We start from the raw sequence: 19,184 nt of genomic DNA on the forward strand, positions 1-19,184 counted from the left end.
AGGCTGGGGCAGCAGAGATATAAACTGTGCTGACCATCCTGGTGATTTAGGAGGCAAAGAGGGTCACCTGGGTATCTGATCACATGAACTTGATATTGGGTTTGGGTTTGAGACAATATCTCAATCTGTAGCTCAGGGCGTGCCTCAAGCTCATCTTAGCTAAGCATCCTAAGTAGCTGGCATTAGAGGCAGATTTCGGTGAGGCAGTGCCAAAAGATTACTTAGGAGAGTAACTCCAGAAAGTCCTTCCTCTCCCCTAAGGAATGCCACTGTGCTGGCATCAGGATGACCTAAGGAGAAGGAAATGGATTGCTATTAATAGCAAATGCCCTAGTGTTTAGTTCATTCATGATAAGAGCCTATGAGAGCAGTGAGTATATAGACAACTGTCCCCAGCAGCTTCCCTTAGGAAACCACTCTTCTATCCAGGAGAGGAAAGAAACCAGCCAGTGACTGATGAGAAGTGCTTCAGAGAAAAGAGATCTGGGGCCAAGTGTGTGCCATGACTATAATCTCAGTTCATAAGAGGTTGAGGCAGGAGGATTACAAATTCAAAGCTAGACTGGATGACACAGAGAGCAGCCTAGGCTACATGAGACCCTGTCTCCAATTAAAAAAAAAAAAAAACAAAATAAATAGATGTTGGCTCAGTGAAGGGGAGGAACTCTCAGGAAGGGACCCATTTTTAAATATTTACATTTATTTTTATCGTGTGTGGTTGTGTGCGTGGGCACATGCATGTGCCAAGGTTCACAGAAGTCAGTTAAATTAGTGAAGTCAGTACTGTCCTGTCTTTCCATGGGTTTCAGAGCTTGAATTCAGGTCATCAAGCTTACTGGACATATGCTTAACCCATCATGATGGCCCAGGAAAGGCTTAGGCATCAGAGGGGCTCCATGAAATGAAGGGAGCCTCAAATAATGAGAGCTCACAGGTGGGTGGTGATGCACAGCTGTAATCCCAGCACTCTGGAGGCAAAGGTAGGTGGATCTCTGAGTTCGAGGCCAGCCTGGTCTACAGGTCGAGTTCCAGGACAGCCAGGGCTACACAAAGAACCCATGTCTCAAAAAAACAAAAGTGATCATTGATAGATAGGTAGATAGATAGATAGATAGATAGATAGATAGATGGATGGATGGATGGATGGATGGATGGATGGATGGATGGATGGATGCTAGACAGACAGACAGATAAAATGAGAGCGCTTAGGTGGAGGAAGGGACAAGAAGTAGACACCATATCTCTGGAAAAAGAATCATTGGGTTGTGGTTTCCTCCAGCTCCAGCACTCCCTGGCCCAGAGACCCAAATTGGGTCAAGCCAGAACCAAGACACACTCCTGACCTCATTGTCTCACAGAGTCCTGAAGGTGGGCGCAGGGTTATTCACCGACAACCAGCTTCCAGAAGGAAAGGTAAAGCCAGCTATGGTGGTATACACCAGTAATCCCAGTTACTCAGGAGACTGAAGCACGAGGGGGGTCTTGAATTGAAGTCCATTCTGGGCTACAGGGTGAGTTCAAGGCCAGCCTGGATGCTTTGGTGAGACTGTTTAAAAATAGAAGATGAGATGGTGGCTGGAGAGATGACTCAGCAGCTAGAAGCACATACAGGAGAACCCCAGTGCCCAGCACAAACGTCAGGCAGCTCACAACCACCTGTCATTCCAGCCCCAAGGGGATCTGCTGTCCCTGTCTCCTCAGACACCCCACTTGTATGCATATCCCCCCATGATAGGAAAAAAATAGCAATGAGACAACTAATTAATAAGAGAAGTGGAAGTATACATTCTTTCAATTTAAAAAAAGCCGGTTGTTGATGGCACATGACTCTAACCCCAGCACTCAGAAGGCAGAGGCAGGCGGAGCTCTGTGAGTTTGAGGCCACCTGGTCTACAAAGAGAGTTTCAGGACAACCAGATATGTTACACAGAGGAAAACTGTCTCAAAAAAGTCAAAATAAAATAAAAGATGGCGGGGGTATGGAGTTCAGTGTGTTAGAGAGATTGGGGCGTGGCTTAGCAAGAGAGCAGTTGCTTAGCAGGAGTAACGCCTTAGGTTCTGCTCCTAACACCATGGAGGGGTAGGGGAGAGCAGGGTCTAGTGACACATTATCTGTAATCCCCTTATTTGTGAGGCAGAGACAGCAGAAGGATCTTCACAAATTCAAGGGCAGCCTGCTCTACAACCTGTCTCAGATTTTAAAAATCCCAGCACTCTAGAGGCAGAGGCAGGTGGATCTCAGTGAGTTCAAGGAAATCGTATTTCAGCATAAGTGAGTTCCAGGCCTGCTGTGCTGGACATATAGGGGAGTAATTAATGTGCATTTTAATAATTGATATTATAGTACATCCAGTATTACAGCAACTTAGAGAGAAAAATCCCCAGGTTTCTTCAGAATGCACCGTTTCAGAACTCTTTACCAGACCCTGCAGCCAAACTGTTGCCTCAGGCCATCTCCATCTTGCCACACCAGTTTTAGCTCTTCCTGTTGCCCAGAACCAAAGCCAAGTGCTTCATCAAACAATTGCTGTGTTTATTGTGGCTCTCTCATGGTCTTTAGTAGGCTTCAAACAGCAACCTTTCTTTCTCTATGCTCTGCCAGCGAACCCAAGGTCACCTAAGCTAAGATGGTCAGTTTATGCCCAGCTGGTGAAGAAGAAAGCCAGAGATGGGGCTCCTGGTACCTGCTCAGGGAACCTTCTACAGGACCTCTGTGCTTGTAGCTCAGATCTGTAAGGCAGGTGGGATATTGTCCCAATGGTAGGTGCTCTCTTGCTCTCTCTCTCTCTCTCTCTTCTCTCTCAACATTTCTTCCCCATTTAAAATAAAATGCTGGCAAGTGGCCCCATAACTCAGGAGGCAGAGGCAGGTAGATCTCTGTGAATTCCAGGCCAGCCTGGTCTACAGAGTGAGTTCCAGGACAGCCAGGGCTACATAGCAAGACACTGTCTGGACAAAAACAAAACAAAAATCAACAGCACAAAAGCTTACAAAAGCACTATGTGCAGCCTATCCTTACATATTTTGAAACAGGCTTTCTCGATGGACCTAGAGCTCTCCATTTTGGCTTGAGCCCCTTTGCCTGTCTCCATATCCCCTCCCACCCAAAGGCTACATTATGGGTGTGCATCACCATGGGCGCTAGGAATCTGAACTCATGCTTTCATAGCAGTCATTTTCCCCGGGGAACCATCTCCCCAACCCCAGGTTTGGTTTTCTGTGTTCCTTAAGGAATGAGGTCATGTAATTGCTGCATGCCTAACTCAGAAAGTCATACCCCTGTGTGCTAGTCACATAGCCCGATGGTAGAGCGCTTGCCTTGCCATGTGTGAGCCCCTGTAGCCATTCCCAGTATTGCTAAAAACTAAAATAAAGGCCAGTACTAATGGCATAAACATGTAATCCCAAGTACTTTGGAGGCTGAGGCAGGAAAGTTCAAGGCATGCCTGGCCCACAGAGTGAGTTCTATGCCAATCTGGAGAACTTTATGACACCCTGTCTCAAAATTAAAAGTTGAAAACAAAGACCCAGGGGTCACGATTCAGTAGTATAGCAAACTGGTCTACAATTCCCCAGTAAAGAGCCAGGACCGACTCAGAAGTTTGCCTGGCATGCTTGAGACCCAATCCTGCAAAATAATAAATAATAATAATAGTAATAATAAAATAAAACTGAAGGTCATCCTTGTCCTTAGTAGGCTGTTAGTAAATATTTTTCAAACAAATGAATAATGGCTTGTTGATGTGAATGAGACAGTGATTGGAACCATATGTGCTTGAGGCACTGCAGTACTTACAAGTGACAGTCCACAGACTTAGATGTGCAATGACACTTTATGTAATTCTTTGCAAGGTGGATGTTTTTGGGGTTTCTATTGCTGGGTAGTAACACCATGGTCATGACAACTATTATAAAGGAAAACATTTAATGGAGACTTATAGTTCAGAGGTTTAGCCCCTCATCATCAGGGCAGGAAGCATTGTGGCCCACAGACACACTGGTGCTGAGGCAGTTGAGTGTTCTACATCTGGATCTCCAGGCAGAAAGAGGACAGGGACTGGACCTGGCTTGAGCATCTGAGACTTCAAAGTCCACCCCCAGTGGCACACTTCCTCCAACAAAGACATACCTACTCCAACAAGGTCACACCTCCTAATAATGCCATTCCCTTTGGGCATATAGCCCACAGTGACCCTAGATGCTTCATTCCACAGACAGTTACAAACCATGTGCCTTCGTTCCTCCTAAATTTGAACCTCAAGTCCAACAAAAAAATCAAGAGGACTCAGCAGTTATGGGGATTTATGACTACCCTCCCAGCACATGGGAAGCAGAGGCAGGAGGATCCCTGAAGGTACAAGGCTAACCTGATCTATATATAGTGAGTCCCAGGTTAGCCAGGGCTATATAGCAAGATCCTGTCTCCAAAAACTAAAAACAAACAATAACAACAACCAAAAAAAAAAAAAGCCCCAAGAGCTAGGCATGGTGGCACAAGCAGCCAATCTCTGCTTTTCTCCAAGTTTTTCCAAGATCAGGGATTGAAATCCAACCAGTTCCCACCCGGAAACTCTTCACCCTGGAAAATCCCACCTCTCAGAAGCCCTGTGTAAACCCTGTGCCTGTTCGATTGGGAGCTGCCCTTCTCCTCCCTGGCAGAGGCAGCCACTCTCCTGGACTCCTCCCTCCCAAATAAATGTCACGGATGAGCTTTGGGTGAGAGTGGAGCAGAGAAGCAATGACATCTCTGCTGAGAAAGTCCCTTAGTGGAATGGGACAGAGAAGCAATGGCCATGTCTGCTGGGGAAGTCTCTCAGCCGAGTGGCCCAGAGCTGAGCTGCAACAGCTCTCTCTAGTAGAGGAACAGGATTGCCATATTCTGCAGGGAGGCCATCCCCTACCAGAACACAGCTACAGTGTATCCTGACTTCCTGACAGTCAGGATACCTTTCTCCTTATAGCTGTAGGTATCCAGGATGCCTCCCCTTCACAGCTGTAGGCATTGCCTGTCGTGTCTGACCGTCAGGATACCTTTCCCTCCAAAGCTGTAACACTTGCAAACACAAAGTCACCTTTCTGCTCCCCTAGCAGCTGCACGTGCCCCCTGAGGCCATGAGCATGGACCCAGAGCTCAGAAAATACAGTTGAACGTGGGAAGAAATACGTCCTGAGTTTGGAACAGATGGTACTGATAATCTGCAGAGAAATGACTCCAGACTAATGGAGGGCAGTGTGTGTGTGTGACAGCGATGACAATCAGAGCCATCAGGAAATAAAAACCAACATAGCTAGGAGGGAGTAGGTTGGAGAAAGAGACATAAGAAAGGAGAAAATAGCTATAATTGTGTGTGTGTGTGTGTGTGAGCGCGCGTGCGCACGCTCCTGTGGATACGTATATTCTGCATGTGGAGGCCAGAGTCAGTGTCAGACATCTTCCTCAATTTCTACCTCTCTGTTTTATTTTTAGTTTCTGTGTCTCTGTCTCTCTCTCGGTGTGTGTTGGAGTTACAGGCCTTTGTGTGCCACTTGTGGGTGCTGCGAGACAAACTTAGGTCCTCTAGAAAAGCCACAAGAGCTCTTAACCACTTTTTTTCTTCTAACCTCTTAGCCACCTTTGTTTTTGTTTTTTTCAAGGCAGGGTTTCTCCGTGGCTTTGGAGGCTGTTCTGGAACTAGCTCTTTGTAAACCAGGCTGGTCTCGAACTCACAGAGATCCTCCTGCCTCTGCCTCCAGAGTGGTGGGATCAAAGGTATGTGCCAGCACTGCCCGGCTAGCCACCTTACTTTTTTGAGGCAAGATTTATCAATAAACCTGGAACTCATCAGTTCTGTTAGGCCAGCTGGTTGGCTAATGAGATCCTGGGATCTGTCTGTGTTAGGATAATGTGTGAGGGACCTTGGCAGATTCCATAGCGTGCGGGCGGGCAAGGTTGACCGAGGTGGAGGGACAGACATGCCAGGCAGACAGAGCTTATGAGAGAAGGGGAAGGAAAAAGAAAAGAGGTAAAGGGGCAAAGACAGACAGACAGACAGACAGACAGACAGACAGACAGACAGACAGACAGACACACACACACACACACACACACACACAAAAGACAGAGAGACAGAGAGAGGCCAGAAGAGGCAGACAGAAAAAGCCTGCAGGAAAGAGAGTGGGAAATAGAAGAGGGAAAAGACAGCATAAGTGGGTGGGGTCTGTCTTTCAAAGGGGTCCTTTGCACCTGCGGTCAGACTAGTAGTCATGGAATACTGGGCTGACCAGAGTACTGCCTGAATGCATTCTGCCAGGTGACAGGGACAAGCCAGCATAATGCCTGAATCCTTACATTCTGTCTCTGGCTTCCTAGGACTAGATTTAGAGACAGAGCACAGTGCCCCCACCGAAATCAGGTCCTCACATTTCAACACAAGCACTTTACCCAATGAATCAATCCCTAGCCCCTCTACAAAGACTTAAAAGCTGGACAGGGACAGCACACCTATACAACTGCGGAGGATCCAAGGGCTGGAGGGCTGGCTCAGCTGTTAGGAGCACCTGTTATTCTTTCAGAGGATCTGAGTTCAACTCCCAGCACCTACACAGTAGCTCACAGCCATCCAAAATTTTCCTTCCAGAGGATCCAACACCTCCTTCTGATTTCCATGGGTACCAGACATACGCATAGTAGTAAATATCAAAACACTCATACACATAAAAATAAAATAAATACATTTTTTAAAAAAATTCCTCACCACATGTCTGTAATCCAAGCACTGGGGAGGTTAAGGATCCAGAGTTCAGGACCACTCTTGGCTACATATCTAGTTCGAGGTCAACCTTGGCTACTTGTCTTGAACAAGAAAGAATTTGAGGTCAGAGGGGACTGTTGGAGATGAGCTAAATGTGTTTTGCATAAGGAGGTGGGCACAAACTTTTAAGGACCCAGGGTCGAATGTTACAGATTAGCATGGTGCCTTTTGGGTGTCAAGTGGACAAAGGATGGATTTGTGGTTAATCTGCATTGTTGTCTTAACTGGGTTTAGAATCACCTTGGAGACACACCTCTAGATTTGTCCATAAAGGTGTTTCCATCAAGATTTAACCCAGGTGGACACACCTCCCAGGATGTGGGCAGCACCATCCCAGGGGCTGGGGTCCTGAACTGAATAAAATGGAGAAAGCCAGCTGAGCACCAGAATCCGACTCTCTTTGCTACTTGATGGTGCTTGCAATGTGCCCAGCTCCTGTGGCCATGCCCTCTCTGTCATGATGGACCATATGTCCTCAAACTATGAGTCAAAATAAACAGTTTCTGCCTGTCTTGTTTTGTTTTTGAGAGTTTAAGTCAGCCTAAGGTACATATGGAGACCCTGCCTCAAAAAATAAATAAGAGTTGGATGTTCTGCTTGACAGAGATAGATGACTTCACCTTGCACATGGTGTGCTGGCTTCTAGAACATTCTCTTCCACTGTAACCACACTCACCTAGTCAACATCCCCTTAGCCTCTTTTGACAGGCGGTCTTAGGTGCTCCAGGGTCAAATCAGCTGCCTTGTTTTTGAAATCTTTTGTTTTTTATTGTTCTTTTTTTTTTTATTATTGCAGGTGTATTAGTATCTGTTCCATCTAGGTTGATGTGGGCTCTTTCTTGCATCCCAGACCTCTGCATATAATAGGTCCTCAATAAACAAAAGTTCAGGCTGTTAAAAGCAAAAACGAAACAAACAAAACAAAGGCTCAGGTGTGCAGGGAAGACAGGACTACAACCTTCAGGCTGCCGTTTCTCTAGGGGAGTGGGTCGATAGGTTTGAACAAACAGACTCCAGGTGTGATTCCGTACTTGGAAGGGTGAGGAGGGAGGGAGAGCAGTGAGCCTCATGACTGAAATTTATTTCAACTTGACAGGATCTAGAATTTGGGTTAATTGAGGTGAGGAGACCCACACTTAACTGAGACAGCACCATACCCTGGACTGGGATCCAGGACCAAATAAAGACACAGAGGGCCAGGGGCCCCCTTTCTCCTCTTCCTGTCTGTGGATGCCATGTGACCAGCTACCTCACATTGCTCTAAGTGCTGTGACTTCCCCATCACGACCAACTGTGCATCAGAACTGTGAAGGGCAATAAACCCTGCCTTCCTTAAACTGCTTTTGTTAGTTATTTGTCCACAGCAACCATTAAAGTAACTAATACACCCTGGTAACATAGTGACATGTCACTTAAAAAAAAAAAAAAAGCCAAGTTTACTAGTAGAATATTTGAATGTTCATAGCCTAGGCTTCATTCCCAGAACCACAAAATAAATAAGGGGCCGGAAGGGCTGGGGTGCACAGACATGACATGAATACAGGCAAAATAAATAAATAAATTTAAAATATATATATATATATATATATATATATATATATATTATAAGTAAAGCTGAAAAAAAAAAAAGTTGTGATTTACTGGGGCCAGGGAAGGTTCCAGTGGTAGTTACTGTATTGTAGAAAAAATAATGTTTTCGAAGTACTAACTCTGTGACGGTGGGGGTAGGGGGATGGATAAGTGACCCTGGGGGATAACCACCCCACAGCGCCAACAACCACATGATTTAAACCAGAGAATGCATATAGAAGCACCAACAGATTAATCAGTAGGTTCAAGATCTGGGGAGACGCCAGACTGATGGAGAAACGTCCTCAGAAGGCCAGGTGGGAAGTCACACCTGGGGCACCTGGGAGGACGAGCCCTACCCGGAGCCCCTAGGGAACCCCTAAACAAGCTACAATCCAGTTGACATCCCTGCCACACCTGAGCCAACAGGCAGGAATTTGCCCCTGTGACCTCCCCAAGCACACTCCTGTCACCATGGCGACTGGCTTAGGGAACAAGCGGCCTGATTGTCCCTGCCCAGCAGGGCAGGTGAAACCCTGGCCACGTGACCGATACTGAGCCAGGTGCGGTTAAGAGGACACTCGCCGCCTCCAGCTTTAACCCGTTCAACGCCCGGCCGCCGCCAGGGTGCAGTGTCTATTGCTTCCCTGCGGGCCACACACACACACCTCTTTGGTTCTCGGTCTACAGCCAGAAGGGCAGTGACTAGGTGGAAGATGGAATCTGGGAAGGAATCGGGCCTGAGCCACACTGGTGATTGGAGCTGGGTAACTTCGCCTCCGTTTCTTTCTTTCCTTCCGGGTCAAATAATGATGGCCTGAGCAAGATAGCTCAGCAGTGATGAATCTTGTCGAATCTTGGGACAGGATGTGCTTGGAAGGAGAGAACTGATCCCCATTTGCTGTCCTCTGACTCCACATGCTGGCTACACACACATAGATACACAATAAATAATAGATAGTGGATGGATGGATGGATGGATGGATGGATGGATGGATGGATGGATGGACGGACGGACGGAGGGACAGACGGACGGACAGATGTAAAAAATATAAGGATGAGGCCCTCATCAAGTATAATATTGGGGGCTAGTAGCTATGACTCAGGCTCAGTAGTGTGGGGTGGGAGAATGTACTCAGGATATCTGAGTTGCTGGAAGCCAACCAACTTAAACTCCCCGACTTGCCTAACAAGGTGGGGAAGGGTGGGCAGCTCTGGAATGACCCTTCCCCAACAGGCCACCCTCAGAGTCCTGCCAGCCCAGGGAGCTTTACCCCTCTTCTCTGCCCCCACCCACTACTTTCTCTGGAATGTTCACCTGGAACCTTCAAACCAACTGGTTTTTCTGCTTGCCAGGCTTGGCCTTGAGCAAGCCATGTGACCACAAAGTTTAGGGCCCAGGACTCTGTATGTCCTCAAGGCCACTCCTGACAGTAGATCTGGGCCATTTGGCTCTTGGACATATGGTCAAAGGTTGTGTGCCAGGTTGGGGTGAGCTGGCTAGACAGAAAGTTGACTGGTTAGAAACTGTTTAACAACAGTACCCTTTCCCAACAGAACTATGAACCCTTTGACTCGGGGCTGGTGAGATGGCTCTGTGGATAAAGGAGCTTGCTGCTAAGCCTAATGACTTGAGTTCAATCCCCAGAACCCAGGTGGAGAAGGAAGAGAACTGAGACTCCCTCAAGTTGTCTTCTCCACAAGCATGCTGTGACACCTGTGTACCCACACATACACACAGAGAGACATACGCACACAGAGAAACACACAGAAAGATACAGACACACACTAAAGAAATAAATATGTGTAAGAAAGTTTTAAAAATACATCTAAGGGCCAGCTGGTGGGTGCACACCTTTAACCCCAGCACCCAGGAGGCAAAGGCAGGCACATCTCTGTGAGTTGGAGGCCAGCCTGATCTGTAGAGTGAGTTCTAGGACAGTCAAGACTACACAAAGAGACCCTGTCTCTAAAAACAAAAGCAAAAATGAACAAACAAGCACAAAAGAAAGAAAAAGGGGGCCTGGAGAGATGACTCAGTGGTTAAGAGCACTTGTTGCTCTTTCAGAGGACCCAGGTTTGATTCCCAGCACCCATATGGTGGGCTACAAACCACCTGTGTTTCAGGGAGTCCAGCACCCTCTTTTAGCCTCTGTGTGCACCACATGTGCACATGGTACACAGACATATATGCAGGCAAAATACCATTACACAGAGGTATTTTGAATAATACAGGGCTCAGGTGTCTCTGTCAAAGTCCTAACAACTCTCTGTACCCAACAAAGGGATCACATCCAGCCTGGTAAGGATCCCTGGTGAGTTCAGGATAGAACAAACCAGCTCCTGAGTCCTCTTCCGAAGAGGGATGGAGTCTGCAAGCTGGTACACAGCCTGTTTTAGCCCTCCCTGTCCTGAAGGGTAGCAGATGGGTCAATATCTCTCTGGTGGCCTTAGTGTCTGCCTCCTGTTAGTGGGCATTTTTTACCAGATACCCCAGAAAAATTTGCCTAAGCGTTTTCTGCAGTGCTCTTAAGTACTCTCTGTGTGTGTGTGTGTGTGTGTGTGTGTGTGTGTGTGTGTGTGTGTGTCAGGGGTGAGGGGTGGGGGGTAAGGGGAGAGAGCTACAGTTTGAACCCAGGGAGACATGAATTTAGGCAAGCACCCTACCACTGAGTTACATTTTTATGTTTTGTTTTCAGGAGACAGGGTATCTCTGTGTAGCCCTGGCTATCCTAGAACTCACGATGTAGACCAGGTTGTGTATTATTCAAAGGCTGGGAAAGACCTGTCCTTTTCTTTCTTTCCTGTCCAGGTTTTCTTGTTTTGTTTTTTGAGAAAGGTTTTCTCTATGTAGCCCTGGCTGTCCTGGAACTCATACTGTATACTAGGCTGGCCTCGAACTCAGAGTTGCACCCGTCTCTGCCTCCTGAGTGCTGGGATCTTTCCTTTTGAATTGGCTTTTAGACTTATGGTTAAGAACACTAGAGCCTGGTATTCCAGAGGTCCTGAGTTTATTACCCAGCAACCACAAGATGGCTCACAACCATCTGGTGCCCTCTTTCTGGCCTGCAGGGATTCCTTCAGATAAAACACTGTATATATAATAAGTAAATCTTCTTTTTTTAAATATTTATTTATTATGTATACAGTGTTCTGTCTACATGCTTTCCCTGCAGGCCAGAAGAGGGCACTAGATCTCATTACAGATGGCTGTGAGCCACCATGTGGTTGCTGGGAATTGAACTCAGGACCTTTGGAAGAGCAGGCAGTGCTCTTAACCACTGAGTCATCTCTCCAGCCCCATAATAATAAGTAAATCTTAAAAAAAAAAAAAAGAATAAAAGGAAAGAAAGAAAGAGGGTGTTGGTGGCACCTGTCTTTAATCCCAGCACTCAGGAGGCAGAGGCAGGAGGATCTCTGTGAGTTCGAGACCAGCCTGATCTACAAGAGCTAGTTCCAGGACAGTCTCCAAAGCTACACAGAGAAGCCCTGTCTCGAAAAAGCAAAAAAAAAAAAAAAAAAAAAAAAAAAAAAAAAAAAGAAGAAAAAGAAAAAGAAAGAAAGGCTAAAGGTAAGGGTGTGGGGACAGACTGAATGCAGGTAAAAGACTCAGATTATAAAAGATATAAAGATAATTGTTTTTCTAGTTCTAAGCCTATCATGAATTTTTTTGTTTCACTGTTTTGGTGGTGAATAAGTGCATAAAATATACTTGATATTGCAAGTATAACAGTTAATGTGACACCCCATAGCTTCTGTTTCAAATGCCTATTCTAACTATATAGAAGTTCATTGATTTGTTTAGACTTTGGATCTTGCTAAATTTGGTATGTGATTTTTTTTTTATTTATTTGCAGGATTTTTAAAAAAAGATTGACTTCTTTATTTTATGTATATGACTGCTCTATCTGCATGTACATCTTCATTCCAGAAGAGGGCATCAGATCCCACTATAGATGATATCCTCCAAAAGGTTGCTGGGATTTGAAAGAGCAGCTAGTGCTCTTAACAGCTAAGCCATTTCATTAGCCCAAGATTTTTTTCTATAATTAAGTTTATAAATAATTTAAAAATTGGGGGGGGTCAGTAGAGGACATCGGATGATGGGAGAGAGAGGGAACTGGCATTGATATGTAAAATAAGAAAAATATTAAATAATAAAAAAATTAAAAATTGGGTCTAGAAAGTTGGCTCAGCTGGTAAGAGCACTGACTGCTCTTCCAAATAACCCGGGTTCAATTCTCTGCACCCACATGACAGCTCACAACTGTCTGTAACTCCAAGATCGGACACCCTCACACAAATAAACATGCAGGCAAAGCACCAATGCACAGAAAATAAAACAATTAAGTTTAAGAATAATAATTTAAAATGTAAAATAGATAAAAATAAGAAGATATATAGGAGAAACAGGTATGTTGAAGGTCTCCAATCCCAGCATCCAGAGTGCTAAAGCAGCAAGATCATGACTTCTGGGCCAGCTCAGAAATTTGAGGCCGGCTTGGACTAAATATTGAGATCATGTCTCAAAACCAGGGGGGGAAAACCACCCCAAAACAAACACAAACAAACAAACAAAAAACATCTGTAGTCCTGACACCAGAGATGTAGGCAGGAGGATCAGGAATTTAAGGCCATTCTTAGCTACATATAAAGTTTGAGGATAGCCTGGGCTACATACGATTTTGTCCTTAAAAACAAAACAAACAAAACAGTCAGGGATAGTGGCACACACCTTTGCTCTCAGCATTAAGGAAACAGAGGTAGGTGAATCTCTTTGAGTTTGAGTGAGGCCAGCCTGATCTACATGGCAAGTTCCAAGGCAGTCAGAGCTACATAATAGACACTGTCTCAAAAACAAGGGCTGGAGAGATGATCCAGTAGATAAGAGCACCCACTGCTCTTGCAGAGGACTGGAATATGGCTCCTAATACCCACATGGTGGCTCCAGGGGAGCCTACACTGTCTTCTGAACTCTGAAGACACGAGGTACAAATACTGGACACAAATACTGGACACATAAGCAAGACACTCATACCCATAAAGTAAAATAAATATATAAGTGTGTGTGTGTGGGTGTGGGTGTGGGTGTGTGTGTACCCGACTAGGCAACTAGCAGGGCAGAAGGCAGATGGCAGCCCCGAAGAACAAAAGGGAATAAAGATCCAATGGCTTGGTGTCTGGTTGGGGATTCCTGGAAGGATCCCACTGGGGGTCTTGAAGCCTATGAGAAACTTAACTTGAATAACAAGAAGGGTTCTCCAGCAGATGTGTGTGTTATGATGAAAACAGCTCCAAACTGCTAAAGGATCGACTTCAGCAGAAGGGAGCTAAGATTTAAAAAACAATTTTCCCTAGACTAAGAAGGCAGGGTCCTCGTGGGAACTGATTCCAGTGCGGGAAATGGGTGAGTTCTCGGGGTGAGAGTATTGCCACTCTGCTAATAAATGACAAGTTGCTAGTCTGGGCCCTTTCTTACTTTCTTTTTCTTTTCTTTTAGACACAGTTTCTCTACGTAGCTCTGGCTGTCCTTTTATACACCAGATTGGCCTTGAACTCACGGAGAACCCCTTTCCTCTGTTTCCCAAGTGCTGGGATTAAATGTGTGAGGCACCTCGCCCAGCCGGGAGCCATTTCTATTCAGTGCAGTAACTACAGTACAAATCCCTGGCCATGACCTGCGGCAGAAACAGAAGACTCTGGTTGTGCCCGTTGGACAAATCTTTTGTCCTCTCTGCACCTAAATTTGCCAGTTCAAGCAAAGGTGATCAAGGTGATCTCGAGAGCCTCTCGAGGGGACTTCGGGAAACAAAGCATTCATGGTCTGGGGAGCCTGGTAGCACCCCTAGCTATGGAGCACGGCGCCACCAAGCTGGCGGGAGCTGGGACAAGAGCCACTCCTGGCACCTCCTGCTCTTGCTAGAGGCACCGAGAGCATAGCATCTACGCAAGGCGGTGCCTGAGGACGGAGGTGAGGGCCAGGTGGGATCTGCTCCAGAGCCGAGAAAGGAGGTCCTCAGCTTGCCAGGAACACGTCCCACGCCTGTACCTTGAACCTCTGGCCAAAGTGGGGAAACTCTAGAATAGACTACACGCCACCTAAAGGCCGGGGTATGGTCTACGACGTAACCAAGGAGCTCTGGAAGGTGCGCACAGATCAGCTAAGATTACGTAATGGTGCAAGAGGTGGGGCCAGAATCTTTGGTGGCTCCGCCCAGGGCGTAGCCAAGAGACCAAGTTCCAGGCGCTGCAGCATCTAAGGGTTTGCGAAAATCAAGCAAGCGATCGCCCAGGTTATCTTCTGGCTCCGCCCCTAGTAGGGCGTGACCAAGAAAACGGAGCTAGCAGAGGCTCGGAAGGTGGGAATTACGTAATGATGCAAGAGGTGGTCCCAGAGCCTCCAGTGGCTCCGCCCAGGGTGTGGCCAGGGGACTCCTCCAGATGCCCAAGTGGCTACGACGATTGATAGTACAAAAACCAGACCAATGGGGTGGACCCTCACAGGGGGTGGCAGGTGCTCACAGGTCTGAAGGATATTGTGTAATGTCCAAGAGACAGGGCCAATCCCATTTGACACCGCCCTGGTCCTGGCAAGGATCTCGTCTCTAGGAGGCTCATAGTGTCTGCAGGAATTGAGCAGTTGTGCAAGTGGGACAGGGCTAATGTTGGATGGCTACGCCCAGTGCATAACCAAGGCAGCTAGTCCTCCACACCGGATTCCGAGTAGCTGCAAGAATTGTGTAATACGCAAGGGCCAGCTCTTCTAGAGGCTCCGCCCAGGGCGTGGCCAAACAGCTCCTGCTTTGGGTAATGGCATAACGAAGGGGTTGAACTGTGCTGCGGGATTACGTCAGGTCACGTGACCTAGAGTGGCGCCTTGACAGAGTAGGAAGATAGGCGGAGCCCTAGTTGGAAGCGGGCAGGGCTCTGGGAGGCGGAGCGTGCGCGGGGCATACCTAGGAAGCACACTCTACAGGCCGCAAGTGTGGGCATGCTCCGCTGGGCCCGAGCGTGGAGGGTTCCCCATGGGAAGCTTGGCGCCTCCTCTCCCAGATGCTTGGCGGTGCCTGTCGCCTTTAGTAGCGGCCGCAGTAGTGGTCAAGATAACGGCGATCCGAGGTCAGTCAAGGACACCGGGTAGGTTGTACTCCACTGGTCTTCGCACGCGGCCGGGCTGGCCCCGCCCATCTCTTGGCCTCGCCCCTTCTCTCCTTTACTCTCCCCCTTTCTCCATGGTACTCTCCCTCCCTTCCCAGGCCGCTGCCGCTGTCCTATAACCTTCTAGATGGAGACGCGACACTCCCAGCCGTCGTCTTTTTGCATGGACTCTTCGGCAGCAAAACCAACTTCAACTCCATAGCCAAGGCGATGGTCCAGAGGACCGGTAGGAGGGTGAGCTTCCGGGTGAGGCGGGGCATAAGTGGGCGGGTGCTAGGGGCTAAGGGGGAAGTCTGAGGGTAGCTTCAATCCCTCAGGTCCTACTAATATAATAATATTGCAGAGTTTCAGTGCATAGTAACCTGGATGAGGCCGGGTTCTGCAGGGTGCCCTTCAGTTCGTCCATTTATTTTACAGATCTTCACCTGCCCCTCTCAGGTCCCAAAGAAACTCGGAACAAATGGCTAGTTGTGGTGCTTATTTGCATTCCAAAGTGCACGCTGGCTGCTGCTCCTCTCATCCAACTGCCCACCATAAACTTGTCCAGCCCGGGGGCTTCCCCTCCCTTCCTCCAGCTTCTCTTTCCTATATAACCCAGCTGTGTCCGTCATGCTCTCTTCGTTCTCTTGGTCTGGGGCTCCTCTCTTGATCAGAATGCCCTCTGTCCCACACCTAAAGCTGTCATTTGACTGCCACGTGCACACACACACACACTTGCACACACACTTAGACATGCATAAATATATGTATATAATAAAAATCAAGGAATAAGTTGGGATAGCAACCAAGGAAGACATTCAAAATTGACCTCAGGCCTCTACGTGTACATGAAAATGTACACACACACACACACACACAGTTATGTCCCCTGACTCATCTCTCTGACTGCTTCATAGTCTCTACCAGGTTTTTTAATTGTCTATAATCAGGGTACCATCAACCCTCTTTCACCCTGTGCCCCAGGTGCTGACAGTGGATGCTCGGAACCATGGAGACAGCCCCCACAGTCCAGATGCAAGCTATGAGGCCATGAGTCAGGACCTTCAGAGTCTCCTGTCACAGCTGGGCCTGGAGCCCTGCGTCCTCATTGGTCACAGCATGGGAGGAAAGACAGCCATGCTTCTGGCACTGCAGAGGGTGAGCTGCATCTATCTGGGTCCTCCTCTTAGTGCAGTGTAAACCGAAAGTGCCCAATTGATAGCGTGGGACATGTGGTGCCTCGGAAGGCCAGACCCCAGCAACTGTTCTGGGGCCTCAGCGAGATTCTGTCTCATAGCCAGATGTTGTGGAACGATTGGTTGCTGTAGACATAAGCCCAGTAGGAACCACACCTGGATCCTATCTCGGAAGCTACATAGCAGCCATGAAGGCCGTTGACATCCCGGAGAAGATGCCACACTCCCAGGCCCGAAAACTGATAGATGAACAACTTAGCTCCACTGTCAAGGTGATATGTGATAACCCCCTCCCCACCTCCCCCATGTCACATGTCAGAGGAAAAAGTGGGGGGTGGATCTCACAGAGTCTCTCATAGCTGCCTGACCATCCCTCCCCCCCTCCCCGCAAAGGACCTAGCCATTCGGAGGTTCCTGCTCACTAACCTGGTGGAGGTAAATGGGCGATTCTCCTGGAGGGTGAACTTGGAGACTTTAGCTCAGTACTTGGACAAGATTCTGACCTTCCCACAACAGTATGAATCCTACCCGGGACCAACTCTCTTTCTGACTGGTGGAAATTCTAGATACGTAAAGTAAGTCAGTGTTGGACCGTAGGAAGGGGCATGTCTCACCCACCGCCAGCTGTGGGAGTCTGCTTCAGTTGGGGAGGGCTTGGGTGTGGGCATGGGGTATCTGGGAGCCAGTAACACCACTGGGCATGTAGGCTCATGTAACTCTCCTGCTCTCTCTCTCTCTCTCTCTCTCTCCCCCCTCCCCCTCGTTGTCTTCCTAACCCCATCTCCTTTGACTTCATTGTGGTGGCCAGACCCAGCCACCATTCAGAGATTAGGCGTCTCTTTCCTCAAGCCCAAATTCAGACTGTGCCTAATGCTGGCCACTGGGTCCACAGTGACAAACCCCAAGACTTCATGGACGCTGTCACCAGCTTCTTGGCCTAAGAAGTGACTCTGTGAAAGAGCAGACAGGGAACTCTGGGCTTGGCATCCTTGCAAACTGTCCCTTGCTTCTGCACAGAAAAACTCAGGTGGGCACTAAGAGGGCCCAGGAGTACAGAGGTGGTCCAGCCCTTTAATGAATAAAGGCAGTTCTCTTAAAGTTCTGGGATCCGTTTTCACCACCGTCGGCCCCACTGACTCCCGGAGAGGTGGATCCAGGAGCTCCTGCCAGCGCTTGTGTCCTCTTGTGTGCCCAGAGCGCCCCTGGACTCACCCTGCAGTTGACTCTGTACCCGCTCTCGAACCATCTGCTGCATGTCTTCCTGGGGACAGGAGAGAGAGAGAGGGTTCAAGGCCATCCCGGGGACTGAGGGGCTTATTCCAAGCCTCCCGAGTCAAGAGGCCCCGCCCTACCTCCCAGGCCTCCACTTCCTGCTTCAGCCTCAGTTTCTCCTGCAGGACTTCCAGCAGCTGAGCCTCCACTGTGCGCAACCTGGCTCTGCAGGCGTCCAGCTCCGCCTCCACCGCGCGTTTCCTGCAGGCGGCAGGGACAGCAGCAGGGGATTTCTAGTGGCTTCCTTCCAGGGTGTCTGGACCCCCTTTCCTCTCCTGTGGCTGGAGTGGGTCCCCACAATCCCCACAACCCCCATCTGCACTTTCTCTCACTTAGCAATAGCTTCATCCCGCTCCTGCAGGACTTGCTCCAGGGAAGGCTCTGCCCGGGTGTCCCCCAGTGCTCCAGCCGCTTGGGACTCTGGGCCTGTTGAAGGGTAATGGATGGGGAGGCAGTGATCTGGGCTTGTCTGAATGAGAAGCCCCACCCTCTGTACTTCTGCCCTGCCATTGACCCTGGTCCTAACCGACCTGCCCTGTTATTTCCACCTAGCCTTACCACCCTTTGCCTCTAGAGGGCTCTCCACCCTCATCTTGTAAAGCACTAGGAGAGCCCTTAGTCTGGCTAGCTGGGACTTTGGGCGGTACTCAGGAACAACAGGCAAAGCCGCTTGGCCGGGTTCAGCAGAATGGACAGAGTATGTGGAACTCCCAGAGGGACAGGATTTCCCATACTCTCCTCAGGAAATAATAGTGAGTGGGCTGGGGACACTTACCTTTCAATGTCCCTAGAGAGGTGGCCTGGTGACTGATACTTGTCAGCTGGTTGTGGCTAAGAGAAGACAGAGCCCTTTGCCCTTCCAGGCAAGGCACTCCCTAGCAGACTCCACCTACTGAAAGACAGTCTGGGGCAAGGAGCAAGTGCACTTCCCTTCTCTCACCTTGGAACGCCCAGGCCTTTCCCCCAGGTCTTGCCTTCCTTCGCCCATAGGGGACGCTCCACAAATGTCTTGCTATAGCCAGGCAGGGACAACCTTGGCTTGGTCCAGGACTTTGCAAGGCATGAGGCAGTGCCACAGCATGAGTATCAAGGCATACTCTGCCCCCTGAATTTTAATCCCACCTCAGAAAGAAAAAACAAAACAAAAAACCCCAAGGCATCCTTACCGCTATGCTATTGCTAGGATACCCCAAACATGCAGGATCAGACAAACTACATT

At 48.3% G+C, this 19,184-nt stretch overlaps 1 protein-coding gene and 1 long non-coding RNA gene across 2 annotated transcripts; one reads left to right on the forward strand and one right to left on the reverse strand.

Moving 5' to 3' along the window:
- The first annotated feature begins 15,327 nt into the window (after positions 1 to 15,327).
- Abhd11 (abhydrolase domain containing 11) lies at positions 15,328 to 17,791 on the forward strand. The gene is made up of 6 exons (XM_051205002.1): positions 15,328 to 15,479; positions 15,617 to 15,752; positions 16,482 to 16,655; positions 16,795 to 16,965; positions 17,087 to 17,268; positions 17,502 to 17,791. The coding sequence occupies exons 1-6, from the start codon at positions 15,352 to 15,354 to the stop codon at positions 17,632 to 17,634; spliced, it is 924 nt and encodes a 307-aa protein (XP_051060959.1). The 5' UTR covers positions 15,328 to 15,351; the 3' UTR covers positions 17,635 to 17,791.
- LOC127236992 (uncharacterized) lies at positions 17,745 to 18,902 on the reverse strand. Its single transcript, XR_007835814.1, has 4 exons — positions 18,741 to 18,902; positions 18,298 to 18,391; positions 18,046 to 18,166; positions 17,745 to 17,954 (listed from the first exon to the last, which is right to left on the reverse strand). It is a non-coding gene; the product is annotated as an uncharacterized LOC127236992 (long non-coding RNA).
- Positions 18,903 to 19,184: the final 282 nt, after the last annotated feature.

Source organism: Phodopus roborovskii, unplaced genomic scaffold, assembly GCF_943737965.1.
Source record: "Phodopus roborovskii unplaced genomic scaffold, PHOROB, whole genome shotgun sequence".
In the NCBI taxonomy this organism is placed as follows: Eukaryota; Metazoa; Chordata; class Mammalia; order Rodentia; family Cricetidae; genus Phodopus; species Phodopus roborovskii.

Excerpts from the sequence above, each read along its gene's own strand:
- Abhd11 (XM_051205002.1), top strand. The coding sequence starts at position 15,352 with ATGCTCCGCTGGGCCCGAGCGTGGAGGGTTCCCCATGGGAAGCTTGGC. Across the intron at positions 15,480-15,616 it reads CAAGATAACGGCGATCCGAG|GCCGCTGCCGCTGTCCTATA; the intron begins GTCAGTCAAGGA and ends CTCCCTTCCCAG. Across the intron at positions 16,966-17,086 it reads AACTTAGCTCCACTGTCAAG|GACCTAGCCATTCGGAGGTT; the intron begins GTGATATGTGAT and ends CTCCCCGCAAAG.